General features: G+C 62.0%; 1 protein-coding gene across 1 annotated transcript; it reads right to left on the bottom strand.

Moving 5' to 3' along the window:
- Positions 1-956: 956 nt before the first annotated feature.
- On the bottom strand, positions 957-8,506 carry CDX2 (caudal type homeobox 2). The gene is made up of 3 exons (XM_004458523.4): positions 7,810-8,506; positions 4,311-4,456; positions 957-3,388 (listed from the first exon to the last, which is right to left on the bottom strand). Exons 1-3 carry the CDS (start codon positions 8,348-8,350, stop codon positions 3,137-3,139), a joined length of 939 nt encoding a protein of 312 aa, XP_004458580.1. The 5' UTR covers positions 8,351-8,506; the 3' UTR covers positions 957-3,136.
- Between the last annotated feature and the right edge of the window lie 863 nt (positions 8,507-9,369).

Genomic DNA, 9,369 nt, shown 5'->3' with positions numbered 1-9,369 from the left:
CCGGGACCTCCCATGTGGGAGGAGGGTGCTTAGCCACTTGAGCTACATTTACTACCAGTAAAAATCATTTAAACGTTCATTGCCGCTAGATTAAAAGTCCATATTGCTAGCATCCAAAAAGGATGAATATGATAAAGCCATGATTGTTCACTGCAAACAAGGCTCCAGCTGTTTCCTCTCCGTATATACCTTTTTGACCTGAGTACCACATACTGATACATTTCTTTCCCGTGTTTATCCAAAATTCCTTAAATAGCCAGCAAATCTAAGAAGCTCCCCACCTGGCTTAGTTTGAATTTAGTTTTTATATTTGTTTGTTTGTTAATCGTGGTAACATAATCGTCATAAATCTTCCCATTTTAGCCACTTTCAAATATACAATTCGATGGTGTTCATCGTACCACACTGCGTTACCATCACCACCTTCCATCACCAAAACTTTTCCACCACCCCAAACGACTGAATTTCGTTTAACAGCCCCATGGATATAGCGGCGTGCCGGTTTAGGAGCAGCCGTGAGGGGTACTTTCCAGTCCCCTCCAGCTCCATCAGAACCCGGGCTCTGTCCGGGTCCACGCCAGCGGCCAGGCGCGCCGAGCACGGCTCCGGGCCCGCCTCTTGCCAGCACGCGCGCGCCCCCTGGCGTTCCGAGCGGAGCCGAGGAACCCGCGGGCCCCTGGCCGGCGCCCCGGCGGGAAGCGCGCGGGCGGCCGGGGGTCCTGCCCAACGTCACCGCGGGGGCGCGCGGGCCTCCGCCAGCCTCCCGGGCTGCGCTGCCCGCTCGCGTCTCGTCGCCGTGCTCCCTCGGGCTCGCTCTGCGGCCGAGAGCAAGGCCTGGCGTCCGGAGCGCGGTGGCCTCACTTGCGCCTTCCCCGTGCGCCGGGAATTTGCAGGCGGCTGGTGGCAGCCAGCGGGGCCCCGGGCATGGCAGAGAGCGCGCGGAGCGCCCCAACGTGGCCCCGGGTCCGAATCGCGCGCCGGCCAGGGGCTGGGGCGACGGCGGAGTTGCTGAGACCCGGGAAGGGGAGGGACTTGTAATCGCTTGCAGCGGGACAATGCCGACTTTTGAACCTCTAACCACTAAGCAAACAACCCTTGGGCTCTGGCTGCACTGTCCAAACAGGCTTTATTGATAGGCGTTTCACGGCAACGCATAGCAACCGCGGCGGCAGCGCGGCCCCGGCGCGGGGCGCGGCGGCCATCGGCAGCCCCGAAAAACCGGAGCGCTGGCCCCGCGGACTCCAAGCAGGCTCCCCCTCCGTCCGGAGGTCGCCCGGGCGCCCCCACCCCGGCTCCGGCCGGGGCGCGCAGGGGCCCAGCCCCCAGAGCCCCGTTCCCAAAACCGCCGCGCACCTCGCCGCCACCCGGAAGGGACGCGCGGCCGGGGAGGGGTTCCGGGGATGTGGGTGCTCCTACTGGCTCTCGGCTCGGCACATCCTCCGCCCCCAGGTGAGGGCCGATTAGGCCTTCCAGGTGCGCGAGCAAAGACCGAAGCGGAGGGCCAGGCCCTTCTCCGCAGGCCCTGCTGGGAGCACGCAGCTCCGCGCCCGCCAGGACCCAACGCCCGGGGCCCCGCAGCCCGGGCCGCGGCGGAGCAGCCAGCGAGCAGCAGGCGTCGCCGAGTGGCTCCTCCAGCGCTGGCTCTTCCGTTGTCCGTGGAGGCTAGGAGGGATGGGGATGAGGCAGCCGAGCCGGAAAGAGCCGGAGGCAGTGCGGGGGAGGCCGTGGCGCCAGGCAATGTCCGATGGAGGGGGCACGCGTCACAGAGGCCTATATTCCTGGGAAACGTGGCCTTGGGAAAACAGGGGGCAATCATGTTTACCCGACGGCTGTGTTTAGCTGAGCTGGGGCCGCACAGGGCAGGAGTGGGGTTCACAATCGCCTCTGGATTGGCCCACAAGCTCCCCTCCCGCAGAATTCCTGGCAGCCGAGAAGCAGGTGACCCTTCAGATGTGCATTTGCCCAAGGCACCCCCAGGAGAACCACACATTCCACAGGCCCAGCCTGGGCTCGGGCTCGGGGGCAGGGCAGGGTTCAGCAGCGGCTCCCTCCGGCTCTGCGCTTAAATGCCACTGTCCAGATAACCTTCCCCGCCCCCGCCCGGACTTCACTATTTCTAGTTTGCAGCCAGAGGAGACATTTCACTTTTTAGAAAGATCACCCCAGACAAAATCCAAAGAAGATAAATACAGAATGCTCAATCTGGAGGGCTCATTTATCTTTTTTTTTTTTTTTTTTTTGCCTTTCTAGAAAAAAGTCAACTCTTCAAATACCCCCACTTCCCTTCACCATATCATTCCTCTCCCCATGGACCCAGAAGGCTTTGAAAAATGCTGGTCTGGGTGTTAGGCAGACCAGCAACCCAAACAGCAGCAGCAGCAACAAAACCCCCTTCTTCCCAGCCCAAGACTGTGAAAAGGACAGGAAGTCCAGGTTAGCTCTGGCATTTATAGCACTGACATACATCCAGCCCGGAGAGTCTCTGGTGACAGGCTTTCTAAACAAGGCCCTCCCAGGGCCCTCTAGCCAGGTCTGGAGTCCAGTCACCACCCCCTCCAGCCAAGCCTGTCTGGGAAGGGAGAAGAAAGACCCCCGCCACCGGGGGGGTTCTGCAGTCTTTGGTCCAGATTTCTATCTTCACTGCCTCTGGCCCCGGCAGTTTAAAGCTGGCCCGCCCCTGAGGCCCGCGGGGCCAGCTGGTCCTGGCAAGGCACTGAGCAGGCAGTGAGTAGGCATCAGACATCTCAGCTCCCAGCCTTGCATTTCTCCTCTCGGCTGTAACCAGGGATGCCACCCTGCAGGTGCTGGAGATGCAGGGCTGGGAGGAAGGGGGTCTGTGGAGCTGACGCAGGTGGTGCTTCTGCCAGCACCGAATGAAGCCCGGTGGTCACATCCCATCTCCCCACCAGCCGGAGGAGTCAGCTGGCAACAGTCAGACCCGGGAGGCTATCTTTCTGGAGGCCCCAACCCCACTTGTCTTTACTCCCGGCCCCCAGGCTTCCTCTGAGAGCTAGGTGAGGAGGTATATACATTTGGAGGGGGAGGGTTGGGGGGGGTCTCTCCTGAGAAGTCGAGCAGAGTCCATGTCCCTCATGGCTCAGCCTGAAATTGCTCTGTCGCTGCAGACCACCGGGGGTCACTGGGTGACAGTGGGGTTCAACACCCCCCCAGCTGGCCCCAGCACCCCAGGGACGGAGCCAGGCACTGAGCCCTGCAGGGAGGACACAGGACTCAAGGGTTCTGGGACACTTCTCAGAGGACCCGCCTGTGGCTGGGGAGGCTGTGGTGGAGGTGGTGGCGGCGGCTGCTGCTGCTGCTGCTGCTGCTGCAACTTCTTCTTGTTGATTTTCCTTTCCTTGGCTCTGCGGTTCTGAAACCAAATTTTAACCTAGAAGTGCAAAGGCAGAGAAAGAAGGTGGTGAAGGAGGAGGCAGGAGGGACAAAGAGGAACATTATCCAGCATTAGTTACAAGATCTCCCACCAAGTCCCCCCACTAGGGAAGGACCCCAAACCCAGAAGTCTTTCCCTGAATAAACACCCAGTGCTGGAGTCCGGCCCAAGCCAGTTCAGCCTCGTTCCAAAAGCCCTCCTCTCTCCGTGCTCCCCTGGTTTCTTTCCAAAGCAACCTTTATCTACATCTTTACTGGAAAAGTCCAGAGCCTCAGAACCAAGGAAAACAGAAACTGCAAGGCCCTCTTTATACCAAGCAAGTGGGAGGCCAGTGCTGGGTGTGCTTCAAATGACAACCTTTGGCCCCTCAAGGCTGAACCTCAAGGCGAAACCTTGGAACTGAAAATGAGATTTGATGTCCACGCTATGCCTTTGGCCTGTTCGGTTTGGGGTTTGGTTTCCCCTGGGCGAGAGTGTTCATGAGGCAAGCCTCACCCTTCTAGTTTTTATGAGCAGGGATCAGGTCTTACATTATTTTTTCCCCAGTGCTGGGCACAAACAGAATAGGCCTTTAATAAGTCTTTATGGACACAAATTTTTGGATTAAATCAACACTCTTGTGGCTTTTTCTTACCCGTCTCAGATCCCCCAAGCTAGAAAAAAATATTCAACATCAACATATAGCTAAAGGTAAAAGGAGGCTTTAAAATAAGGATTTTAGGTAGTATATATGTTACTAGAATTTTAAAAAGGAAAAAAAAAGATGATCAGAGAGAATGCTCTTCCACCCTCCCGCCTGAACTCGCCCGCTTTTTCAAGGGGCTTCTGAGGCCTGGCTTGCTGACTCCCCAGCTGGACTCCCGGCCACACCCCTTCTGCCAGCAGCGCCCAGGCCCTCTGGGAGCAGGGCGATCCCCACCTGCCTCTCGGAGAGCCCCAGGGTGGCGGCCAGCTCCGCTTTCCTCCGGATGGTGATGTAGCGGCTGTAGTGAAACTCCTTCTCCAGCTCTAGCCGCTGGTGGTCCGTGTACACGACGCGGTATTTGTCTTTCGTCCTGGTTTTCACTGCGGAGGACAGAGGAGTTAGGGCCTAGAGCTACGAGGTGGCCTATCAGTCACCGGTAATGACAAACCGCCCTAACTCCAGGGCCATTTCTCTTCCTCTGCCACCCCGGGGGGGGGGGGGGGGGGGGAGGGGGAGCCTGGGGTTGGCTGGTTCCCGCAGAGTCTGACAAGACCCCCCACAGGGCCCTGGGGGAAGGGTGGGGGGCTGGGACCGGGCAGCTAAACATGGGGTTAAGTTGTTTTTAAAAAATTAAGAAATGAAAATGAAACACGGAAACCTCGTTCACCCAGAAGATAGCAAGGCACAGCCACCCTTTTGATAAACCGGAAGCAGGACTGGAGGTGTCTAAGCCCAAAGAGTAAAGGGGCAAAGGGGCAGGGTGGAGTGGCCAGCTTCCCAGGACTACGCAGGTGCTCAGGCCCATGGTGACAGCAGCTGGGGTGCTGGGTGTATGGGGGGGGGGAGGATTTACTTTGTTTTTCTAGAAGTGGAAAGAGGGGTGCTGGAGCTGACAGGGCCTCTGGTCACCAGAACCCCTCACCCCCACCCCCCACCAGGCCTGACCAGTGACTTCGGAGCTGGGGTCTGGCAGGCGGGAGCCTAAGCCAGCAGGCAGAAGCCCTTCTTCCCCTGGGGCCGTTTCCTACCTGGCAGAACCAGGCTTGCTGTTTGGCACCTTTTCTTTTTAATCCCCCTTTTACTTCCGCCGCCTTGACTGGCCAGAGCCATCCTGACCAGTGATCTATGCTCATTGGATTGAGTCAACATATTAAATCTTGGATTGATTGTTTTACTGAAGGACCTTGACAAATAGCGCAGACGCCGGGAGCAGGCCCCAGCCAGGCGGCTCGGCCCAGGTCGGGCCTTGGCTTAGGCCGGCCCAGGAGCCCTTCTCCCCCGATCGGCGCGGGGTTTTCGCGCGGTAGAACAGGTTCACCCGATCGGTTCACCCGATCGCGCGGTGCCTGGGCCCTCTGAAAGATCTGAGGGGTCGGGGAGTTGCCTGGAGGTGTTTAATGCCCCGCGGGCCGACTTTATTCAGGTAAAACCCTTTGCGAACCACAACAAAAGCGCCCTGGGATGATCCAGGCGGGATCAGAGGGAGCTCCCCCGCGCCGCTGAAAAGGGAACACAGCCGCAAACAATGCCGGACAAGGCGATCTTATCAAAGAAAAGGGCTTTCAATGCCTTAATAACCACCGCATTCTGTTTGAATTACCACTACTGAGCAAATGGCGGCCCCGCTTTCATCCCCCTCCCCGCCAGGCGCATTAACATAAACACGGCCCGGCAGGCGCATTTGAATGGGCGCTGCGGCCCCGACCCCGCGCCGGCCCCAGCGCCCAGGCGCCCCGCACGCCGTCCACGGGGTGGGCGCGTTCCCACGTGCGCCGCCCGCAGCCCACTCGAGGCTGCCTCTTGGCAGACGAGGAGACCGTGAATGGGATCACCGTCACGGGGAGAGTCAAAGGCGAAGCTGTCACCGGAGCCGGGTCGGAGTCACAAAGGCCACCTCCAGCGCCCGGGGACGGCGAGCGCAGGGAAGCCCACCGAGCCGAACGCCCCCGCCCCCCGCTCAGCTCGGGACCGCTCGAGGGCTGCCCTTTCGGTGTCCCCCGCGCGGCCGGGGTACGCGGCGAACAGGACCCCAGGCTCCCTATGGCCCGCGCCCCAAGGGCCTAGGAGGCGCCCCGCACCCCCTGGGAACCAAGGAGGAGGGGAGGGATGAGAGGGACTTGTCAGAATTCATTATTGACTGCGAAAGTCACCACCCTCTTTCCGGGCCCTAAAAAGAGACAATGGCAGGGCTGGGAAGGTGTATATCAAAGCGGACCGGGCCGCACACCGCCCCCCCTCCGCCCCTTGACAGATGACGCTGCGCAGAGGAGCCCGGCTCGGCGCGGGCCGCGGCCTCCCCACATTAACATCACAAGGGCGCCCGGCGCCGACCGCGGCCTTGCCACCTCGGCGCGGGACATCACAGCGGCCTCTCATCTGCTGACCCCGCGGCCTGGGCTCCCGCGGCTCCCCGCCTCCCTCCCCCTCCCGCCTGGCCCCTTCCCCTGGCCCACGGCCACCCTCGGGGGACGCCCAAGGTGTCTCCGCGGGGCCCGCGCGGGGCCCGGCTCTGCCGCTCCGGCGCAGGGATCGCCTCCTCCTGGGGAAGGGCGAGGCCTGGCGCTGGGGCCTTCTCCCCGGGCGACGGCACCTCTCACCCCGACGTTCCCGCGGCATGTGCGGGGGGGAGACCCAGAGAGCCCCCAACGGCCGCTCTGGTTGTACGACCGTAATCGGCCATAGACCTCTTTAAATGTGGCGGTAACCTGTTCGCGCGGGCTGGACTCGCAACGAGGGGAGAAAAAAGCGGAAGCACAGAGGGCTGGGAAAAGACCCCATGGAATAAAAGAGGGGTGCCAACAGGGCTCCCCGCAACCCCTGTTGGCATTTCCTTCCCGCCTCGACGTTCCTGCCGACGCCACACACGGGCAGACCCGGAACCCACAGCGTGTCACCGCGGGGAGCCCAGAGACCTTGGGGGACAACCCCCCCCCCCCAGCCAGCTCCTCGAAGAGCACCCAGTCCCGAACCCCTTGAAAGGAAGCCCCTTGAAAGGACCCCTCGGGGGCCGCGCCTGACTGTCTGCAGGTACGAGCGGCCCCGCCGCCGGCCTCCTGCTCCGAGTCCTCCAGTTTTTCCTTGGAATAAGCCCATCGCCGATCAAAGGTTCCGAACCCGAGCAGACCCCTTCCCCCCGGCTCCTGGGACCAGCACCTTCTTCCCAGCGCCCCCGCTTCCCTATTCCCCGCGGGGGGCCCTTGAATTGGCCCAAGGTGCCACACCTGGCCCCAGGCGCAGGCTCCATCCCCTCCACCGCCGAGCGGGCGCCCAGGCCACCTTCCTCCTTGGATGGCTCCGATGGGGAGAGAGGGCACCCGCCACCCCTCGGCGGAGGTTCGAGGCTCCCTCTGCTCGGCGGCCGGCGAGCGCGGGCGGGTGCCCGTGGGGAGCACGCGTTCTGCTCCCGTCCAGCAGCGCTCACGCCAATCTTCCCGGGAGCTCCCGAGGTGGCCCGAGTGAGGCCTGAGAGCGCTGGGAAAGAGGAAGGGGACGCTTTCCCCACCATCCCCTTCGCTCTAAACTGAACACAAGGTGATGAGCCCTGAAAGGGTCGCCTCCCGATCCCCACCAGCCCCGGCGCGGTAGCTGGAGAGGCCCGAGCCCCCTGATCTGCCCCCCACTCCGCAGAACTCCCCCGCAGACTCCCGCGCCCCCCGTGCGCGCCGGAGCGCAGCCCGCCCAGCGCCGCCAGGTCCCTTCCCGGGGCGCCCTCCCGCGGGGCGCCGCCGCCTACCTTGGCTTCCCAGGGCCGGCTGGGCCGGCTTCCGCATCCATTCGCACAGGTTCCGCCGCTGGCCGCCGGGGGACAGCTGCTCGGCGGCGGCGGTGGTGGCGGGCCCGGGGGGCCCGGGGTTGAGCGTCTGCAGCAACCCGGAGGCGCAGGAAGGCGCGGCGGCCGGGTGGTGCGGGTGGTGGTGCGGGTGGTGATGCGGGTGGTAGTCGGCGGGGGTGCTGTAGCCCATGGCGGCCGCCGGGGAGCCCCCGTTGAGGCCGTGCGCCACGGCGTTGGCGGCGGCCGCGGCGCCCCCCGGCGCGTACCCGTTCCAGTCCTCGCGGAGCGGGGCGCCGTACGCCGCGGACCAGGACGGCCCGGGCGACTGCGCGCTGTCCAAGTTCGCCGCCGCCGCCGCCGCCGCCGCCACGTGGTAGCCGCCGTAGTCCGGGTACTGCGGGGGGCTGACAAAGTTCTGCGGCGCCAAGTTGAGGCCGCCAGAGTGGCGCACGGAGCTGGGGTACATGCTCACGTCCTTGTCCAGGAGGTAGCTCACGTACATGGTGGCGAGGGCCCAGGAGCAGACTTCACCATGCTGCCCGGGGACCGACGCGGGAGGCTGCCGGGGGGCGCCGAGGGCCAGGCGCAGGGGGCGCGCGGAGAGGCGGTGGCTGCGCCCCAGCCGGCGCTGCTCCGCTGGCTCCTCGCGGCGCTTCTGCCTCGGCCGCGGTCCCTCCCTCTGGCCTGCCTCCTCCCTCCCTCCCTCTCTTCCTTCTTTCCTCCCACCTCCTTCCCACTTGGCGGCAGAGGCGGGGAAGACCCGCCACAGGCTGGCGTGCGGAGCCCCGGGCCAGCGGCCTTACGTGATTAACGAGTGTTTACAAGACTCTATTAGTAATGACACAGACACCAATGGCTGGAGACGTCGAGGCGCAGCGCGCACCCCGCGCGCAACCCCCCGAAACACGATTTGCATTTTAAAAGATAAGGGGGTGGGGGGAAGCTCGCGAGAGGGCACAGACCCGACCACAGCTAAATATTCAAACCTTTATTGTTAAGAGCTTCCTCCTTCCAGCCTGGTGCACTTTAACCTCCAATCACAGGTTCAAAGAATGAAATCAAGAGACTTGCAAAAGAGCGCGGGGGAGAAAGCGCTATCTTGGTGGGAATCAGGCCTTGGAGACAGGAGCTGTCTTGCTTATGCATTTACAGGGAAGAGGCTGGTCAACAGACTCCTTCTATTCCAAAGAGAACAGAAAAGGGAGCTATCGCTTTGATGAGAACCTTTCTGACCCACGGGGAGGTGACAGCCTAACCACAAGGATGAGCCACGTCCTTTCCGCCCCGCGCCCCTACACCAGGGTGACTTCCCGCCTCAGACAACTGTCACCAGTAATTAATTATTTTCTTGCTCAAGAAATCCACTCGCCCACTGCACGGGATAAATTGGGACCCTTGCTTCCCGCGCGATTTCAGATAATGAATGCAATTTTTAATCAAGCAGTACGTTCAAGACTCAAAACTCTTTTAAAAACTGCAGAACTGAGAAGCATGTAGAAGGCAGGATAGCGGCTACCTTGG

This window comes from Dasypus novemcinctus, chromosome 15 (assembly GCF_030445035.2).
Source record: "Dasypus novemcinctus isolate mDasNov1 chromosome 15, mDasNov1.1.hap2, whole genome shotgun sequence".
Lineage (NCBI taxonomy): Eukaryota > Metazoa > Chordata > Mammalia > Cingulata > Dasypodidae > Dasypus > Dasypus novemcinctus.
The sequence above is the reverse complement of the archived record's forward strand: the minus strand, read 5'-3'. Positions and strand labels throughout refer to the sequence as shown.

Excerpts from the sequence above, each read along its gene's own strand:
- CDX2 (XM_004458523.4), bottom strand. The coding sequence starts at position 8,350 with ATGTACGTGAGCTACCTCCTGGACAAGGACGTGAGCATGTACCCCAGC. Across the intron at positions 4,457-7,809 it reads GCCGGCCCTGGGAAGCCAAG|TGAAAACCAGGACGAAAGAC; the intron begins GTAGGCGGCGGC and ends TGTCCTCCGCAG. Across the intron at positions 3,389-4,310 it reads TGGGGCTCTCCGAGAGGCAG|GTTAAAATTTGGTTTCAGAA; the intron begins GTGGGGATCGCC and ends TTGCACTTCTAG.